Source organism: Phasianus colchicus, chromosome 8 (genome assembly GCF_987193195.1).
Source record: "Phasianus colchicus chromosome 8, bPhaCol1.hap1.1, whole genome shotgun sequence".
NCBI classification, from domain to species: domain Eukaryota; kingdom Metazoa; phylum Chordata; class Aves; order Galliformes; family Phasianidae; genus Phasianus; species Phasianus colchicus.
In genome coordinates, this window is record NC_143443.1 from 31,925,900 (window position 1) to 31,947,092 (window position 21,193).

The following is a 21,193-nucleotide window of genomic DNA, read 5'->3' on the forward strand; positions in this document are numbered from 1 at the left end:
GCGCGGGGCGGGGCGGCGCTGAGGGGTCCTCGGTGCTGCGGGAGTTGGGCGAGGAGTTGTGGAGTCGCTCAAGTTGGAAAAGACGTTAAAAATCATCCAGTGCAACCACGACCTAATCGTACCACCCTAATTCTAACAACCCTCCGCCAAATCACGGCCCTGAGCACCACATCCAAACACATCCAGGGATGGTGGCTCAACCACCTCCCTGTGCAGCCCATTGCAGTGCTTAACAGCCCTTTCTGTAAGGAAGTCTTCCTGATAGCCAACCTAAACTTACCCTGGCGGAGCAGCGCTTGGAGCGATGCAGCCCCTGCGTTCCTTGCGGTGTGCTAATGGTAGGAAGGAGAACATAAATAAAAGATGGGGTTCATTTAATTTGCAGTAGGATCCTGGCTTCTGGAGTCAGGGAGCGTTTCTCTTTACGCTGTGCTGTGGGTGCGAGCCCTGCGAGCTCGGGTATCGAGTTCTGGGTGCTTTGGCTGAGGGAATTAGGTCTGTTCAATAGGGAGATCTGCGCAGGCTTCATCCGGGACAATATGACAGCGCTGACAGCTCTGATTTTTGTTTTGTTTTTGCACTTGAGCCTTTATTTTGTGTGACTGACCAGCACTGGTTCTGCTCTGCTTGAATTCAAAATTAATTAAAATTGATTACTCGATATAAACGTTTCAGTGTGAAAGCCGTATTGCTCAGGCTCCTGTTTGGGTTCCTAAAGGTGCTCAGCGCTTCTGAACTGTGTTGCACATCCATCCAGCTTTGGGAGCATTCATTCTCTGCTCTTGGTGACGACGCTCAGTGCCTTGGAAGATTATTCTGACCCTGGAAGAGTGATGAATTCCTCAAAATTACAGACTTTTGGTGAGGAGAATTATTCCTTAACGTGGCTGGGGCTAGCTAAAATCCCTATGTTACATACAGCTATCCCTATGTTATATACAGCTGTGGGATTGCCATGTGTTGATAAGCACTGCATTTTTCATATTTGTAAAGATAAAATAAAGGAAAACAACAAGGTAAAATTCCAGAGAGTACATTTTGCCCAGCTAGCAGTGACCAGTACAAATATCTCAAATATCAGATCCGTTGCTAGCAAGGCTTGATGTTTTGAATCTCATATAACCTCAGCGTGGTAGCAGTCGAAGTCCTTCAGAAGAAACCAGCCTGGTCCTGGCATGATGTGGCCGTCTGCCTCCAATCAGCATTTCAGAGAGCTGCTTTTTGTTTGCCTTAAGCTGCCTAACCAGTTTTCTTGCAAGCCTAATGGATGAACTTTTACTTCCCGTTTCCTTAGCAGAGATGAAGTATTGAGAGCTTTTTCTGTTGTTTACCTTCAGAGCAGACGGTTCTTGTTCTTCTAGTTCTGTGCAGAGCGGCTGAGAGCCAGGTACAGTGTCTGCAGGAAATCCAGTCATGCTAAGGCACGGCCTGTTTTTCTTCACTTTTGGACTGTCTTTAACTGGAAACTCTTGTTGGATGAAAGGTAAGCTTTTCGTTTCTGTTACGTATTCGGAAAGTTTATCCAGGAATTCTTGTACTCTCCAATTCTAACCAGAAACGTGCAGACCTTTCAAACCAAGGCATGGCTGTCCTTAGGCATCAGGCTGTTAGCAGATCTCCCATCAACAAGCTCTGGCTTAGGGAAAACCCTGCAGTTTGAAGCTTTTTACAGCTTAGTTCTTTGTGGTTTTTTTCCCCCATGACATAGTAGGTGTTTAAAAACATCTCCTTCCTCACATGACGCTGGTTGTGACAATTGGCAGCTACTGTCACTGATGGACAGTAGAGTGGAGAAAAAGATTTGAAATTCCAGTAATGTTTTATTTTATGTCCACATTAACTTCTTTTCATTGATGATTAGGATTCAGATTTTAGATGTAGATATAATGCCTGGAATATTTCTTAGAAAGTGGTATGTTTATGACCAATGTTACAGGTGCTTTCTCACTTTTCTTATAGAATCATTATAGAATTATTTGAGTTGTAAGGGACCCTTTGGTGACCCCGGGGTCATCTGGCCCAACTTCCCTGCAATGAATGGGGACACCCACAGCTCCATTGGATGCTCAGAGCCCCCTCCAGCCTGACCCTGGGGATTTGCAGGGATGGAGCACCACCACTTCTCTTGGCAACCTCTGCCAGCGCCTCACCACCATCATTGTAAAAAAACCTTCCTTTCCGGTGTCAAAATTTGAACTGTTAGAACCATACTTCTGCCCTTAGCTCTACGTGCACTTACAAAACAGAACAGATTTTATGATTGAGTTAACAAAGTTATTTCAGATAAAAAGACAAAAGTAAAGAGGGAGCGCCAATATTATTTACAAGCCTGTTTTGCTAATAGCAGCTTCCACATTCTGATTGTAATGGCAGCATTTAATGTTAATGATAGTCTACCTGCACCTAGTTTTCAAAAATCCTGATGTTATCTTATAGGTAGAGATCATCATTACACTGAGGAGTCCTCCTCCTTGCTTTGAATTGGTGATTCATGATTGCTCTGTGGCTTCTTTGCAGTTAGTTTCCTTTCACAGAAACCTGGGAGGCTGGGGTTAACTTTGTCCTACTACAAATGAGCAGAAATTTCTTTGTTTCCTCATAGAGGAACAATTTAAGAAGTAGGTTGTTAAAACCCATGTTAGTGTTGACTCTGTAACCTGTTTAAAAGCAATGGTTGTGTCTCTGTTGACCAAAAGAAACACTAAAACCACTTTCATGAACAGACAGAAAAAAAGGGGAGGAGAGGTTCTACCAATTTTCAAAAAGTTCACTGGAGATGGTTTTTGTCTATAACTGAAACTGGATACTCAACAGACTTCTTACCTTTAGCTTCCTGAGTTAGGATGGTGTTCTGAAGATAACTGATACAGTGTGAAACCTTCCACAAAAAAATACAAGAGAAAGGTGAGTGTTGCTGAGCAAGCATCCATCAGCCACTCCTAGCGAGCCCTGCTGCCAACAGACACATCAGCACACTGCTCCTGATACCAGCAAGGTGATTTCACAAAACCTGAAGGAACTTGATGGTATTTAAGATGTCAAAACGTCACGCAGTGTTAATTTTAACTGTCCAGCTGCCTCAAAACTTCCTAGAAGAGGGCAGATAGGTGGACAGAGAGGACAGATACTGACTTTTTCTGCAGTACATCAGGTTGAAAGCATCCATCATGGGAGAAGAAAGTGTTTCAGAAAGGACAGACAAAGTTAATAGTCCGGGTTAGAATATGGGAGATTTAGCTAATTTGGTAGCTTTTCTTTATGTCCTCTGGAAGACTCCAGCTGAAACCAGAATTTACCTCCTTTTGCATCAGTCTGACCATTCCTGAGCTATTTATTCAAGGTATGCTCTGAATACAGGAGCTTTTTGTTTTGGTTAGATTTTTAGATTTTCTTTTATTTGGGATTTTGTGTGATGTTACAGCTGTGAGATTTTTTTTTTTTTCATACAATCATTTGTTTTCATAATGACTATATGAAAGAATGACCAAAACTTGAGTTATCATCTCAGTTTGTAATATAAACAAATAAGATACATTTCGTTTATGCACTCAGGAACGCAGAATACTTTGGCCATGAATGAAAAGATTGATTTCTTGGACTTTCTCAGCATAATCCCAGAACTCAGGCAGAGATGGAACAAACCAAACTGAGCATGGGCGATTTTGGTTTGGGTCCCATGCTGGTGAAACTCCTTTTTCTCCATTTATTGTCTGATCAGAATTATTTTTCATCATCTCTGTCCTGAAGCCAACACAAGACATCACTTACCCTTTCTAATTCCTTAGGAATTTCATTTTTAGGTGTGTATTCTGAAGAGGCATCCAGACTTTCTGCATTCGAAATCATTATTCCTCAAAGGTTGACAGGCAGAGAGAAACATCGCCCATTTTTTCATGAGGTTTGTTGTTACTTTTATTTCTAACGTTGCTGTTTTTCACAATATTGTCCTATATTGCAGGCATACATACTGTCTATGTTAATATGGATTAGATTCTTAAGTTTTCTTGAGTAGTTTTGAGTGAATTTGTTTCCACAGAGGTCTATGACTGCACTAGTCCTGCCTTATAAGACAGAAATAGAAAGGAGAATGGGGAATATTTTATTCTCCTCCAAGTCAAATTAGACACTGAACTTGAGCTAATGTCCATGCTGTGTACATTCACTTGTACTTTGCACACAGTCTTTGAGAAAACATAAGATTTCAATCATGTAGTACCTGAAGAGCAGATGCTCCCTTAGTACAAGTGGTCCCATACAGTCCTACAGGAATGAGTTAAGAGAGAGAGATCTGAACCTTAATTCTTCTGCTCTGAAGTCGTTTACCTTTACACCAGATACAGAGTTCAATTACTGAAATAACTGATAATGAAATGGTTAGTCATCTTTGTGCAAACCGATTACCTAAGGAAGCATTTGTGTGTTGTTCAGCCAGATGATGATGATTTACATAAGGAGTGTCACAAAATTTTATGTGATAGTTCAGCAGAGTGCATACATGGGCTGTGCCTTCCTTGGGAAAATACCTCTGGCCACCTTCATCTGATCTGTGCCTATTTCCTCTCCACTAGAGCCTCAGGAGCATCTGTTCCTGAGACTGTAAAGCTATACAATGGACACCTATGTTTAGCTTAATTAACACTTATTTTTTTGTTATTAATACCACAAATGGTAATTATTGACCTTTTTGTAGACAGCATGTCTTCATTCCTTCTCCAAAATCTCTAAAAGCAAACATACGTAATCTTCTGTGTAGTTTGTATGATTTTTCATTATGTCTTCTATATGATTATTTATAGCCTAACAGAATTTAAACTTTCCATAGGAAAGAATGTAGAGCGTGGTGCTGGATCTTTTAAATACAGAAAGTGTGAGGGGTAGGAAATGTGTGTTTTGTGAATCAAGTGAATACGTAAAATGTATGCAGGGGTTGGAGCTCTGTTATCAAAGAAAGCATGGAACTGGCACACCCAGGCAAAAATTCATGGAATGATATTTCTGTTCTGTTTTCAGGAGCATTCAGACGACAATCTTTCTTACTCCATTAAAACCAGAAATGGAACATACCTCCTAACACTGAAGAAAAATAAGTATGTTACAGAGTGTTCTAGGATATCATTCCATATTTGAATGTGGTTGCATACAGCCAAGTATTGTTACACTGACAAAGCTCAGAAGAAATCATTTTGAGGGCAGATTGCCATAATTACAAAATATGTTATATAGTGTCTCTGTTATGGAATTGCCTCACAGGCACGAGGTAATATTTTTCTGAGCACAAATTTATTTCAATTAATTTATTACTAGCACCACAAAGCAGCAGATTTCAGAAAATCCTGGAAAAGTAGAATTCATACCCATTTTTTGGCAGGGAGGGTTGTGAGTAATGTTGTAGTTAGATAAATTTGTCTGTTGTTCTTCCTTGTTCCTGAGTCAGTAACAGTCCAGGCCCTGATATAACATAGTCTGCTCAGGTCCTACTCTGTGGATATTTTAATTAAACTATTTCAAAATAACACATTTTCCAAATAGCACAGCTCATTTTGAAGGTATCTCTTTCATGTCTCTGCATTTTAGTAATGATATAAGAGGAGTATGCTGCTAACAGTGTAGTACTTACAAGGATTCTTGATTTATTTCTTGCTTTATAGACTCTTAAAAGAGCAGTAGTTTGTTTTTGTTTCCAGAGACCTTGTTAGCAAAGACTTTATGCTATATACTTATGGGAAAAATGGGAAACTGGAGGCAACACAATCAAAAAACAAGGTATTGTACATCTTAAATTTCCCCTTTCAGATAAGAGTTTCCTCAAAGCAGAGAACCATAGCTTTGTGAACTGAAGGTCTTATTAACAATTCGATAGAACTGAGAGCTGCAGCAAGGATGTATGTGCATCTGTATGTATTTCAAAAGCAAAAGTGAATCTGTGTGACCATTCATTCTGAGTGTTGTTGTGTCTGTATAGTAGAACAATGAAAACTGTTTACATTTTTGGCAGTGGAAAGGGAAATGCAGGTATGCCAATGAAGGGCACCTATAGAAAAAAGATAGGCTGGGAGAGAGATTTTGTCAAGGTTTTATATTTATAGCATTAATGTTTATGTGATATAAAACATGAGGTTTCATGTTTTATGAGGGAGCAGTCATGTCCTCATGCTATTTCTGAAGATACAGCATCATTATTTTGTAAGGTGAGAAAGGAGGCGCAGGAAATTATGCCAAGATTGAATTTGAGCTACCCAACTAGGTCACCTTTGCATAGTATACTGTTAAAGGTACAATGGAAGCATCAAAGCTCTGTAGTTTTGAGCAAACCTTAAGAATGTTTTTATGTTTAATTTCAGCCTTTAACTGCATGCTAGCTCAGTGAGACTGCTTTGTGCAAGCAAAGCTTCTTGGATCAGCCTTGGAGAGGATTCTATGTGAGAACAAGATAAGCAGTAGAGACACAAAGATCTCGTTAAAAGGTGGTGATAGGATAAATAAAAAGCTCTTTGTTTTCTAGTATCAGGGAACCAGATGTTGTAGTGGTTACTCATGTCAAGTAATATTTTACTCCCAAGAAATTTGGGATTATTTTAGAATATGGAACACTTTGAATTTGCAAAAGCCAGCTATAACATCCTGCAAATAATAAGGCTGGTTACCAAATACATTTGAATTTGAACACAGCAACCTGATTTTGTCATTAATTATGTGGTTTTGTTGCATTTCAGACACACTGTTATTATCATGGTGCTGTTGAAGGAATGGCTGACTCGGTGCTTGCTCTTAGCACATGTGATGGCCTGAGGTATTACCTCTTGCTTTTTGCTTCAAGATAATTAATTGCACAGTACCACCAGTAAAAACAAAACAAAAGCTTTAATATTCAGTTTACTCATGGAAAGAAGCACCATCCTGTCTTGCAAAGATTTTTTACATTTCACATCTTGATGAAGCTGAAACTCTGTGCAGGTTTTATTCTTTGTCTCCACTACTGTTTATCACTTATCTAAAATTCCTTCGGAGAGAAAGACAACACGAGGGAGAGCATAATCTAAATACATGTAGAACACAGGCATGAGCAAAGGCCTGTAATACTTGATACAAGTGCACCAAATATCTTGCGTTGGAAGGGACCCACAGGGATCACTGAGTCCAACTCCTGGCTCCATGCAGAGCAATCTAAGAGCTAAACTATATATCTAAGAGTGTTGTTTGTTCCCAGGGAAGCTTGTTCCAGTGCTTGACCAGTTAGGTTTTCCCAGTAATTGATTCAAGGAGCATATATTTGCATAAAATCAATATGTAACTGAGTACTGTTTTTTCTTTTGAGATCATGTGGGGCATTTGAATTCACCCCCTACACTGAGATAATTTAAGACAGTAATTTATGTTAACACGGTGGCATGAATAATTACACTTTAAAGTGCTCATCTAATGTTCACTCCCCTAGTCATAACCATGAGAAAGAAATAATTCTTCATTCTTTTATGCTCATTAGAGGAATTGTCTACATTGCTGGCAAATGGTATGGAATGGAGCCACTCAACACATCCAGAACATTTGAACACAGGTTTTACCAGTTAGAAGATATGCAGCATATTCCTTTCCATTGTGGTGTGCTGAATGACAGCCTTCATCATGAGATGCAGATGTTTGTGAAGGAGTCTGTGAAATATGCATTTTCACCAAACATTACCTCTAGTAGGGAAGAGCTTTTGAGGGTAAATACATTTCTGTTTTTCTCCTGAGGGCTACAGTCCAAACTATTTCCTCAGTCTGTCCCAGTAGCCAAGGGTCTGCAGAGCCTTGCTTTGGCATGGTATCATTGCAGGTGGGTTTGGCTGAGCACCTCCTTCTTGCTCACATTTTCATGGATCCCAAACTGTTGGGAGTTCTGATAAATGTTGAAAGAGAAGAATAGCACAATGGGAATTTAACATAACTTGAAGCAGTCGTTTAGCAGAAGAGCAGAGTTCAGCCCATGACCATCATGGGTGTATGAAAGGCATGAAGCTGCCATTCAGCTCGTGCATCTCAAGGTCTGACCAAAAGTAAAGTGCTAACATACTGATACTGGTGTGGAAATCTACAGCTAACTTACGTTTGAGGCCAGTTTAAAAATGCAGGTTTCTTTATAAATACATTAAATGAAAAAGATGAGAAGGATGAGTTAAAAACCTTGAATCCACTAGGCAGTGTTAACTTACTGTGCTTTCTAATTTGCAGAAGAAGCGAGCTGTCCTGCCACAGAAAAGCTATGTGGAATTATTTGTGGTTGTGGATAATCACAGGGTAATGACTCTGTAGAATGCTAAATACGTTATGTTAAAATATTAACAATTTTCACTGATGTTTGCATGTGGTATCTTACAGTTTTTGCAGAAGAACTCTGATCCTGCTGCAGTGCAAAAGGAAACCGTTGAGCTGATTAATTATGTTGATGGGGTAGGTCAGTCCAGTCACCTATATTGAGTAGTTTTTATATGTCTTAGTTTTCAAAAGACAAAATAATTCAGTAAATCTGTACACCTATGTCCTGAAACTGCATTTGGAAGTTATGTGGCAATTTGTGATATTTAAGGCACGCTGCGTATCTTTGCACAGAACTTGTAGAGGTGCAGACCAGAAACCTGAGGTCTGCAGCACTTTTTATGCTTCCAGGAAGAGTATTTCACTTGTTTGCAATTGTTTTTTCCTTAAGCAAATTGTCAGCATTGGGAACAATTCCATAAGCAATGCGATGATATGCCCACAATTTCTCCTCAAGACATTTAGCTAAGAAAATGAATAAACATCATCTTTCCAATTTCACCTGAAAGATCTGTTTAAGCATATTCATGAGGTAGATTGCCTTCAGTCATGTATTTCTTAATATTAAACTAGATTGTAATTATTCAAAGAAACTCAACTTATGTCTCAGTCACTGTTTGGCTTGATGTTAATGCAGCAGTAATGAAAAAGTCTTTCATAACTCACTTGAACCAGACTGATGGATAGTAATCACCTTTTTTTCCCCCTTTCCAGATGTATAGTGCATTAAATATCCAGATTGTTTTGGTTGGATTAGAGATTTGGACAGATAAAAACCAAATCTCTGTAATGGAGGGTTCAGCTGGAGATGTACTGAGCAGATTCGTTTCTTGGAGACAGAAAGATCTTCTTAAGCGATCCAGAAATGATGTTAGCCATCTCATAATGTAAGTTTTTATTTAGTGGCAGAACTGGCCACGCTGCTAGTTGCTAATATATGTAGGGTTTGTTTCATATATGAATGAAAATATAACTGGAATGAAATTCCCTCAACTTCCAAACAGCTTTAACCTGGGGAAAATAAAAATAAAAATAAATGTAATGAATTCTGAGTTGAGTTATTCTCAACTTAGAAGCACTGATACAGCAGACTTGGGTGACTGATCATTATTTTCAATCTATGTTATCCCAATATTATTAGTTGAAATCATGATATCGTGCAACTTTCTTCTTGTCTTCAAGAAGACCAAATTATGCTTTGCAGTATTTGTTTCATCAGTGTCTTTTAGAAGAAACCTTAAATGTTCAGCTCCTCTTTCAACACCACCTTCAAATTGCTTCTGTTACAGAGGGAGAGACTCTTACAGTGGATCCATTGGAATGGCTTTTGTGGGGACCGTCTGCTCACAGGTGCAGGGAGGGTCAATCAGCACTGTAAGTACATTCCCATGACTGACTGTGTTACTATCAGAGTATGATCCTGTGAGAAGGAATAGAAAGAGCAGCAGAATTTAGCCCTGCCTGAAAATAAACAGTGGCAAACTGCCATTTCTTGCTGTTTTTGCTTTGCAATACAATTTTGTACTGTCTTCATAGCCTTTAATTGACCTGTGGCTTAAATAAGTGGGCAGGTAGAAACGTAGTACTTTACTTTCATAATTTTTAACACTGATTCTCTTTATTAGTTGAATCATAACAATGTGTTACGTCATGCTACAGTAGTTGCACATGAATTGGGACATAACCTTGGAATGAAACATGATGATAAAAGGTGTCCTGCATCCTACATTATGTACAGCACAGATAAGTAAGATTTCCATTTAATTTAATAATTGTTATTTATCTGCACTGCTTATGTCTTATAAACTGAGAAGATTCCATGAGCACCAAAGAACTTTCGTGAATGAGAAGTTGTTTGAAGATTTTGATCACAGAGTGAATTTTTGGACTTAGGATTTGACATCATTTTCATTTATTTGAATCGTTACCTATTTTCTGACCTGGCCAGAAGATATTTCAATCAGGCATTTTTGGACTCAGCACAAACAAGGGATTTTGAAAGCCTATTTTGTATAGAGTATAAGAATGGATAATCTGATGGGTCTTTTTTGCATCTGAAAAAAGGAAAATCTTTTTTATTTCTAAAAGTACTCTAATACAAAATAAAGTAAAAAGAGAATATTTCATGACCTCCTGTCACCTGTTAGGAAATGTGACAGAATTTTACTGAATTGTCTTTTTGTAAGCAAAATCTAATAAAAATATTGTGCTTTCCAGGGGATCCAGGAATTTCAGTTCCTGCAGTGCTGATGATTTTGAGAACCTTGTTCTAAATGGAGGAGGAAACTGCCTCAGAAATCCACCCAAAACAAGTAATGTTTACAAAGAGCCTGTCTGTGGTAACAATGTGATTGATAACAATGAAGAATGTGACTGTGGAAAGCCACAGGTAATGAAATTCAGCTGTGTACTTGTGTGTGATACTTGTTGTAACCTGATTTGTGTTAATATCTGGGGAGCTTTCCTTTAAGTTTACATTTTGCAAGCTGTATAAAGGTAAATTTTAGAAAAAGCCTAAAATGATACATCAGTTTTGGTACAAACTCAGTTAAGAGCTACTGGGCTTGATAGAACTTTGAGTCATTGCCTAACAAAGAAGTGCATTTCAGTGCACAGTATGTGAAAATGCCATTGGTTTTTGTGCTGGTATTAGCAAGGTAGAGATTCATGTAACAGAAAAGTGATTACTAGTTTGTGTAGCACTTACATGTTTCCTAACTGTAGCCCTCAAAATTAGCCCAAAACACAATTACTTTGGTGGTATTCACACTGTGAAAATGTCTTTCTAAGAATGGGGCATGTTGGCTGGTTGTTGAGAAAATAAAGGCGTCTCCAAAAAGACACCAATAAATCAAAAGGCTGCCAGTAAACCCATTGCATAGGTGTTCTTCTAAGCCAAGAAAAGATATCAGCATTTTCCTACATCAAACTGCCAGAGTAGTGGGAAAATAAGATAAGGTGGAATAAGTAGTGTTATTTTAAAAATGAACTGGTCTGCTTCTTTAGTGCCAGCTTAAAGTGGAAACCTATCTTATATTCCTGTGGCATAGCCCATCAAAATAGGTGTTTTTCTGATGACTTGTTTAAAAAAAAAAAACAAAGCCAGACTGTATGTTCTTTCTATGAGAGACTATCAATCTCAGAATATGCAAGACAGATAGTGTATGTAATGCTTGATTTGTCCATGCACTTGGCTTGACCAGCTACATTCCTAGCTACACAAGGTAGAAACATGGTGTTCCCTTTTTTATGACTTTCTTAGGAATGCACCAACCCTTGCTGCAATGCTGCCACCTGCAAACTTACATCTGGATCGCAGTGTGCACAAGGACTGTGCTGCAAAAACTGCAAGGTAGGCTTCGTTTGATTAAGCTGAACTGATAGTCATTACTAGGTTGGCTTTTTTAGGAGGTGTTGGAAAAGAATCTCATAGAATCTCTTGACATAATTCCACATGAAACTACATTCACCAGCAGAGAGCATGGAAGTGGAGAATTTGTCTCTTAATGAGTTCTGTAGCTTAGAAATGGAATGTCATCTCTGTGTCATCCCTCACAGGAGGAAGAAGTAATCAGGGGATTCAGCAATAGTCATCTCCATTATGCAACCCCACGCATTCACACAGCCTCTGATTGTTGGCTACTTTTTAATTTGTGCTTGTGTGTGCATCTGTATGACCTACCCTCTTCTGCAAACTCAGCTCAAAGACTTTGTAACTGCACCCTGTGAAACTGAGGGAAGTTTTGGACTTTTATTAAATATTAATTTAAAAAAAAAACTATTTAATCTTCTTTAAAATCTTTAAAAACAGATACTCAGCTGTCATTGTTTCATGTTTGAAGCTGTGCTGTTACAAAATAAAAGTGAGATAGCATTCTTCTCCTGTTCTAGTTTAAAGCAGCAGGAGCAGAATGCAGATCAAAAATGGATTTCTGTGATCTCCCTGAATACTGCAGTGGAAGCTATGCCTACTGTCCAGACGATGTTTATATCATGAATGGTTACCCATGCAACAACATGAAAGCATATTGCTACTATGGAGTATGTCAGAGCTTTGATTCACAGTGTGAAGCCATATATGGAAAAGGTAAGTTTATACTTTAATGTAAAAAGACTTGTAGTCTTCTACAAGACATTTCATAGCTTGCTTTTTCTTTCTCATATTTTTAAGACAGCATGATGGCTTGCTAAGAATCTCTGTTTTTTCATACAGGGGCAAGAAAAGCACCTGATCTGTGCTTTGAAAAAGCCAATATTAAAGGAGATAGATTTGGAAACTGTGGAATGACAGGTGGAGTGTACAAGAAGTGTTCTGTTCAGTAAGTCAGTACTAAACAAAAGCCAGATCTCCAGTGCACAATATACATTCTGTTATGAACTTGTAGAGCATGAAGTTTAAGACAAGAATATTTGTTTAAAATGCAACCTACATTTGGCTGGTGTATTTGCATTTATACTGGGGGGTTTTTTGTGTGTTTTTTTTTTTTGCTGTTCAACTTCTTTCCAAGTGCCATTTGTTCACTACAGGCACAGTCTGTGTGGCAAACTCCAGTGCACTTCTGTTAGCCTTCAAAATCTTCCTGCTTGGAGTGTTGTCAATAATGCATCCGGGGTTTTATGCTGGTCCTCTGATTTTGACTTAGGATCAGATATCCCTGATCCTGCTCAAGTTCATGATGGAACAGCATGTGGAGAAAAGAAGGTAAGACAAATGTCAGCATATATACACAATATATTCCACCAGCTGGAAAGCTCTTAACTTTCAAAAGCATTCAATTGTTTTCTTATTTATCTACAAAAAGTCATTAAAAATCTGCTTTTTCAGGTAGATACAATTAATTAGCTCTTAAAAAAAAAAACTGTGATGCTACAAATCAGTGAGCAATCTTATCAGTTACTCAAATTATTTCCATCAAGCTGCATCCATAGATTTAAGGAAATCTGAGATAAATACAGCTATAGAGCTGTTAAGTACTCAGTGTTCTATATGCAAAGGGCTGATAAGCAGAAGCTGTAGACTTGAAAATGTATATTATTATATAGTATATGTATAAAATGGGTAGGATCTGGGGGGAATGTTGTATTTAAAAGACACTAAATACTTTCCCAGGCCTGTGTAGCTTTTGAGTGTGTTGATGCAAGTCATCTGGGCTACAGCTGCAATGTAAAGCAGAAGTGCAGTGACAATGGGGTGAGTAGATGGTGTTTTCATGCTCTACATCTTGAAGATAAAGATAGCTGCAAAATGCCTCTGTAAAAGCAATAGCCTGACAGATGGCTTTGCTTTATTCTGCTCTGTATTAAAAGTTAAATCCACGTTTTAATCCATAATTCATGTTAGCAGTATGCTGTAAACACCTTAGCACTAACATTGCAAGACACTTCTAAACATTTCTTCTAAATTTCCCTCGGGAATTTTCTAATATTTCTGAGTTGTCAAACTGTAAGAGGAGAGTATTCCTCTCAGGAGGACAGGCTGGTGATTCAGGATGCAGATATTTCTCTGTGAAAAATGAAAATGGAGTCTGACAGTTTCAGAACTCAGAAGTTCTTTCACTCAGTGTTCTGGAATGTTGTGGAAGCAGAGAGCTCATACCTCCTATACTTCTATGCAATACTATGCAATATTTCTTGTTCCCACGTGCAGTTCTTAATGTGTAACTTAAGATATACATCAGAGGTTGAAAGTGGCTGCTTCCAAAAAGCCTTTATTTGACTAATCCCTTTTGCTGTAGGTGTGTAACAACAATGGGAACTGCCACTGCAATTCTGGATGGGCACCTCCATTCTGTAACCAGTCAGGCTATGGTGGCAGTATTGACAGTGGTCCAGCTCACATGGGTATGATTCTGAAACTGCTTTCTTACTGCTTCCAGTGTCCCATTTAATTAATCTATTCATACAGGGTGGTTTTCAGTCTCTTTTTTAAAGCTTTTTTTTTTATTTCTACTGCTCATTTGTGACTGTCTTGGAGAATGAACAGCATCTGATTTGTGATGTCTGCAGACCTACACAAGTTGGTCCAAGGGAAAAGCTGATCTTAGTTTTATCTGAGATAAAAAACAATACACTAATTACTTAGAATTACTTTTAGATTTTAAAACAATTAGATGTTCTTCAAATATTTAATTACTAATTATTTTAAATCTAATAAAACGTATAATATTGTAAGGCTGTAGCTTGAGAATGAAACCAGCAGCCTTTACATATGGAAAAGGTATCACTGCAATGAGAGGGATGAAGGAGGTTCGTGCTGCACCATCACTGCTCAGCTGAGAGCCATGAAATTATGCAAAGGGAAAAAGGAGTGAATTTTTCTGACCTTTACACTGAGAGACCATGGAAAGTGTTTTACATCTTCTGACTAAAAGGGAAATGTTGTATGTCATACAGCATGGGCTGAGTAAGGCAGGGACAATTTGTGATTATGGAAGTGCAAATCCTAATGACTAATTTTGCTTTATAACAATTCAAAGATGGCAATTCTTAGCTCAGAAAGGTATTTTTAACAGCAAAATGCTTTCATATGAGGTGAAACATGATGACTGTCTTACACGATTGCAACTATTTTTCTCTAGATACTTCACTTCGGGATGGCCTGCTTATTTTTTTCTTCATTGTGCTGCCAATACTGGTTGTGATTGTAATAGCAGTAATTAAGCGTGATGCAATAAAGAGGAAGTTTTGCAGGAAAAGTAGAAGACAACACAGGTATTATACTGACTACAAATGCATATTTCAGTGGTTGTGAGGGTGCTCTAAATTAATTTAGCAATCTGGTTAGACGCTCTATGTAAAAAACACTACATAGCCCCCAAAAGAAAAAGACTGTCCTGCTATTGGCAAACGTGGGTACTTTCATACAGATGCTCTGATCGTCAATTCTCAAGCATTTCTTTTCTTAAAATGCACTGCACTTTTCCAGTTGGTACTTGTAATTGTGTTCATGGGCACGGGGGCATAGAGCATGGGTGGTGACACACTGGAACAGGTTGCCCAAGGAGGATGTGGATGCCCCATCCCTGCAGGCATTCAAGGCCAGGCTGGATGTGGCTCTGGGCAGCCTGGTCTGCTGGTTGGTGACCCTGCACATAGCAGGGGGTTGGAACTGGATGATCTTTGAGGTCCTTTGCAACCCAGGCCATCCTATGATGATGAACATGGAAATTATTTGCCACATCCATAAAGGGGTGAAGTCAGAAACATGAGATTTGTAACTGGGTCCCTTTGTAAGCATTCATCCCTTCTTGTTGTCAATCCAAATGGGGATTTTCCTGATGGTGGTGTTTTGCTTTCAGGGATAACAATGCACAGCAACCAAAGCAAAGCAACAGACCAACCCATACCGCAAGAAATGATCAGGTAAGACAGATGCATAGCTGCATTATTTCATGCTGAGTAATCCCAGTTCTACAGTACCTTTGTCTAAAGCACTTACTGATTACGTTGTGCTTTTATTGATACACGAAAGCCATCAGAATTTCCAATTATTTAACAGAGGGTGTTGGACAGGACAAAACACCATGTCTGAAAGTTGCATACCATTAGCTCTGTTGAGAATAATGAGTTACGATTTGTGTTCTGTGTTAACCTGATTATCTGTGCCATCTCTCCTAGCCCGCCACAGCAAGCCCTGATTTTTTCACCATATCACATTTTCCCGGTCCGAGGTTTGTATAACTTCAACGTTTGCTACAGCTGGCCAAATACCCGCTTAGAAGTACGGCTTGTCTCGGGTGCTGAAGCACTTCTCAAAGCTGTTATCCCCCCTCCAGGCAGGCAGGACAAACGCAGTTTCCTGCGGTTCCTTCAGGACCTCATCGACCCGCTGTCCCATCACCCAGACCCGCTGTGTGAGGAGCTCCTTGGGCCGCCAGGAACTGATAAGGAAAAGCACGAGGGCTGGCATCGTGCAGCCCTCCATGTGTGCATCCTTCCAGCAGCACGTACCGCTGGGAAAGACTCGGTGCCGAGAGACCCTGAGCAAAGCCTTTGTATCATTGCCTTATTGTATTACTGCCTAAGAGCTGCTGGCTGCGTCTGTGCCTCTTCTACCTCATCCCTTCTTTTTGTTTTTATTTCTTTCACGGAAAGCCTGAAGTCCAGCTGTGGCTGCTTGAAAGCTGTGGCAGAACGGGGCTTCTCAGCGCAGCCTCAGCTGCCGGGGAGGAGAAGCGGATGGGATCATTTAACAGCCGCCGCGTCCCGTGCTGTGCGGGCAGCCCGCAGCTTCGTGCTCCTTCGTGCCCTCCTGCAGGCAGAAACCCGCGGGGCAAAGCGCGTCCTGCAAGCAGCGAGCCTCCCTCGGGAGTCCTCCGATGGCAGAATCACACTAATGCAATGACTTAACGTAGATCACCTGCACGATCTTGGTTTCACGGCCGCGGAATACAGCCTGCTGCCGTCGGGCGCCCAGCAGCTGCCGCACCGTTCGTCACCCCGCATTTATTTCCCGAATCGGGGCCGCCGCTCCGCCAGGGGGCGCTCTCGCCGTGCGCCCGCTCTCCCACTGCGGCTGCGCAGGGCCGCCCCCTCGGGGAAGCGGCGTCTGAGCGCAGTACGGCGGCGATGGAGCGGGCGGACGGCGGGCGCGTGGTGCTGTGCGTGCTGTGCGGGCTGCCGGCCGCCGGCAAGTCTACGCTGGCCCGCGCTCTGCGCCGCCAGCTGCCGCTCCGCCAGAGCTGGGACTGCGCGCTGCTCGTCTACGACGACCTCATCCCGGAGGAGGCCTGGGGGCGGGGCGAGCCTCCGCACGGGGAGCCCCCATTGGTCAGTGCCGTTCTCCTTCCCGCCTTCCCATTGGCCGCGTCGTTCGGCCGCCGTTGCCGGGCGACGAGGCGCAAACCCCGCCCCTCGCTCCGTCCCGCAGGACTCCGCCTGGAAGCGGCGGCGGCGGGAATTGCTGCGGCTCCTGGAGCGCTTCCTGCGGGCGCTGCGCTCCGGCCCCGCCCCGCCCGGCCCCGCCCCGCCCGGCTGGAGCCGCTTCCTGAGCTGCTGCGCCGAGCAGGGGCTGCGCCCGGGGCGGGACGGCGGCGGTCCCGGGGTCCGCCCGCTGTGCATCGTCCTGGATGACAACTTCTACTACCGCAGCATGCGATACGAGGTGTTCCAGCTGGCTCGCGAGTGTAATTCGTGCTCCGCTCCTCCTGCCGGGCGTGGGTTGAGCGGGGCGTCCTGCTTTGTGTCGGCCCGTGGCATCGGGGGGGTGGCAGGAGGGTTGGACCTTCCCAGCGGGGCAGCCTTTGCGGCCCATCTACGCGTGTACCGGTGCAGCATACAGGCTTTAGTTGGTGGCTACGTTGAAAAAACAGTGTTTTGTAGCCGAGAGTTTGCTCTGTACCTGTTGTAGTTCCCGTGGAAATAAACGGAAGGCAGTACTTTTGGAGCGAGCAGTGTAGGAGCTGCTGGGTCTCAGAACTGGGCTCCTTCCGTCCAGAGGATCAGCATTCGTGCACGGCCTCATCCAGACAACTGTCCATTGCATCCCTGCAGATTCCCTGGGCTTCTGCCAGCTCTTCCTGGAATGCCCCCTGGAGCTGTGCCTGCAGAGGAACCGCTTGCGGGGCAGCCCGGTGCCCGAGGGGACCATCTGCCGTATGGCACAGAGAGTGGAGCTGCCAGAGCCTGAGAAAAACCCCTGGGAGCAGAACAGCCTCATCCTGAGCTGCTCTGCGTGCACCCCAGAGGAGCAGTGTGATGCCGGGCTGATGGAGGCTTTCCAGTGAGTTCTGTTTGCACGTAAGGGCGGTTGAAGCTTGTCGTCGTTTCATGTCATTAAGTTCTTATAATATTATGAGAGGGGTGAGGTGCTGGAACAGCCACCTGTGGTTACCTCATCTCCGAAGGTGTTCAAGGCCAGGTTGGATGGGGCCCTGGGCAGCCTGGTCTGGTATTAAATGTGGAGGTTGGTGGCCCTGCATGTGGTGGAGGGTTGGAGCTTGATGATCTTTGAGGTCCTTTCCAATCCAAGCCATTCTATGATCTGACTTGCTGTATAATTATTATCTCACTGACTACCTCATAAATTTAACTGGAAATGGGGGTTTTCTGTCATGAGCTGTCATGATAAAATGAAAGATAACTTTCTGTTGAGGTTGTTGGATTAATGCATTTCTCTATTCTTTGTTTCCTTAGTGTGCAGATAATTAACTTGCTGGGCGCTGCGTTGGAAAATCCCGTGAAGCAAAACAGGGAAAACACTGAGCAGAAGGTAGAGTGCTGTGTTTTAAAATCCATAGCTCTTTCAGGTGATAGGGAATTATTTTCTTCTGGAATTGTACTCACAACACCACAGTGACAAAAATTCAGAGTTCTGTTGCGGTTCTGGGTTGCAAAAGCATGCACACAAAGGCTGATCCTATTTGAAACGGGTACTTTTGTCACCTTATTAAGTGAAGCCAACAAACGACCTTTTAACATCCTGTTGTGCAATTAGCAGCAGTAAAAAGAATGCCTTTTGGAGCTGACCCATCACACTGAGGGAAATAATGCTCACTTCTTCATGTCGTGTGTACATGTCTGACAGTCACCCTCTGCCTCGGAAGAAAAGGAGTAGATGTGCACTGTGCTGGGCACTGAGGTGGTGCTCACGTTTCTCCCTGTTGGAGAATGAGTACTTCAAAGGCTGATCATAATGTGAAGGAATTTTCATTTGTTTGCATGTTTCTCCCTGTCTGTTGATCTTTTTGATAGGAAGCGGATCGAGCGATCTGTGCAGCCAGCGCTGTCCATCAAGCTGATCAGACATGCAGACGAATCATCTCTCAAACCATGAAGGAGGCAAAAGGTACGTGAGGCACAGCTGAGGTGAAGCACAGCCAAGGTGTTAAGCTTGCTGGCACCTTAAAGTTAACCTGTGGAATTCCCTCGGGATTAATTGAAATCCCAACCTGCAGCTGTGACCAAGGCAATATCCTTCAGAAGCCTTGCCAGAATTATTGGGCAACATGAGCCAAAGTTTGTAAATGTTAGCTTCTAAAATGAGCATAAAATGACAACTTGAATTTTCTTTAAGATAAGAACGTGCTCCCAAGTGAGATGAAAAGCCTGGCAGAAGAACTCAACAAACTCAAAGCAGAATTTTTGGAAGATCTGCGGCAAGGAAGTCATGTGGAAAATGAATCTGGCCAACAAAATCCCACCACTGACCCTGCTACCAGTGTGCTTTCTTCATTCCAACTTGAGGCAACCAATGTAATTAATAAATACATTTTAAAGTAATAATATAGAGAATGTTGGATTGCTCTGAAGAGTAAAGAGCATTAAAAATGTAACACTGTTTTAGCAGTGCTGCTGAAAATATCTGAGAGTGACAGCTTCCTTCTCTGGAGGGCTCAATCACCTCTAACTCCTGCTCCTGGTTTATGGAACAGGGATGCTGTATAGCACAGCAGCCTGGGAGGAATGCCTGGAAGTCATCAAGTTCCACTTCCCTCTTGCTGTGGGACCATCAGGCTGGCCTGGCTTTCCCAGAACCTTATCCAGCTGAGGTTTTGAAGAGCACCTTGAATGGCAGCCTGCTCAGCTCTGCTCCCAACAGGTAGCTGAGCATTTCCACAGCTCTTTTGTGCCTGACAAGATGTAAGAGCAATAAGTGAGATGGCATATAGCACGTTAAGTGGTACGTTGACAACAAATGAACTGCAGCATCCAAAGCTAGGATATAGAGACAGTTATGCTCCATTCAAGTACTGCCTCAGTTTCCCAAGTCCAATTTTTAGATCAGGCTATTGGCCTCCCTACAGCAACTCTGTAAAGGAAAAGATTTGAAACACCTTAAATTGAGATTCAGAGCTGCAGACACACATGAATGCAGGTAGGAATAACTTGGATGTCCAAAGGAGCTTAAAGGTTGGTGCTGCCTTCAAAGCTGCTGCAAGATATTCATTTAGCTTCCGTGCAATTCCGTGCAAAGGGACATCCAGCTTAGGGTGATGAAAAGTTTGATCTCACCTTCCATACCTTGCTTAAAGCACACCTAGGCATGAGCAGTTCACCAGCTGATCCACGTGCAATTGAAAGATGAATCACTGTAAGGCTTAATTAGAAAGTATTATTTTATTCTTACCTTACAAAAGCAAAGCTCCACAACATGAACTACACTAGATATAGTCGAGTTATTTCAGAATTAACCCTGTCTTCTGAGAACATCCACTACACGGTAAAATTTAGTTTACAGTTCTAATGGATTTCATTTTTGCATACAAAATATGCTCTTTACATTGAAATACGTATTATTAACAAAGCAGGTACTTAGAAGCACATACACAAAGATTGCTCAATGAAAAATGCTTCAGCAGGGTATATATTTTCCTGCACCAAAACATCCATTTGCTGTAGATTTTCAAAGAAGCTGAAAATTAATAGAAAACTTGCCAGTGAAAACTTCTAAATTACATTCCCATCGTCCAAAGAAACAAAAAGCAAACAAGCAAACCCCCAAAACATCCTGGAACAGAAATACAACAGATCATTTTGCTAGGAAACAATGGCACGCATCTTTATGTTAAAATGCCAATTAAAGTTTGATGTCAAAATTAACTTTATCTAAACACTGTATCTGTGACAAACCAACTATTACTACTCTCTGTTAGCTGTTTTACAGTTGGCTTAAGTGTTAACTGAGATGATCTACCAAGATCTTCACGCTCGCTGGAAAACCTCTCAAAGTACTGAGTCTGTATTAAGAGTGCTATAAATAATGCATGTTCAAATTATCAACAAATCTGTAAAATAATCTATCACAATACAAATAAACAAAAGAAAACCATTAACTTAATGTTTTGCAACTACAGAAGTTACCGGAGTCAAGGTATGGGGAAAAAAATAGATCAGCTCATTCCCAAACTTCCCTGTGAATACGAGGTAAGATGCTCATTACCAACTTGCAATACAAAGG

General features: G+C 41.6%; 2 protein-coding genes across 6 annotated transcripts; both read left to right on the top strand.

The window, feature by feature from the left end:
- Nucleotides 1-24: 24 nt before the first annotated feature.
- Nucleotides 25-16,620, top strand: LOC116231555 (disintegrin and metalloproteinase domain-containing protein 9-like). 5 transcript variants are annotated; one of them, XM_090145618.1, is made up of 22 exons: nt 25-861; nt 1,338-1,483; nt 3,801-3,898; nt 5,011-5,087; nt 5,685-5,763; nt 6,714-6,790; nt 7,484-7,706; nt 8,212-8,277; nt 8,359-8,430; nt 9,010-9,182; nt 9,585-9,669; nt 9,921-10,042; nt 10,513-10,684; nt 11,558-11,647; nt 12,187-12,382; nt 12,509-12,614; nt 12,823-12,997; nt 13,406-13,486; nt 14,031-14,136; nt 14,874-15,006; nt 15,594-15,657; nt 16,071-16,620. In XM_090145618.1, the coding sequence occupies exons 2-22, from the start codon at nt 1,414-1,416 to the stop codon at nt 16,317-16,319; spliced, it is 2,514 nt and encodes an 837-aa protein (XP_090001744.1). In that variant the 5' UTR covers nt 25-861; nt 1,338-1,413; the 3' UTR covers nt 16,320-16,620. The 5 variants fall into 5 exon arrangements, with proteins under 5 accessions (XP_090001744.1, XP_090001745.1, XP_090001743.1 ...); XM_090145619.1 differs by having other exon boundaries at nt 1,362-1,483; XM_090145617.1 differs by having other exon boundaries at nt 25-338; nt 719-1,483.
- Nucleotides 16,614-20,421, top strand: PSTK (phosphoseryl-tRNA kinase). The gene is made up of 6 exons (XM_031597353.2): nt 16,614-17,064; nt 17,165-17,420; nt 17,788-18,016; nt 18,430-18,505; nt 18,988-19,081; nt 19,310-20,421. Exons 1-6 carry the CDS (start codon nt 16,864-16,866, stop codon nt 19,513-19,515), a joined length of 1,062 nt encoding a protein of 353 aa, XP_031453213.2. The 5' UTR covers nt 16,614-16,863; the 3' UTR covers nt 19,516-20,421.
- Nucleotides 20,422-21,193: the final 772 nt, after the last annotated feature.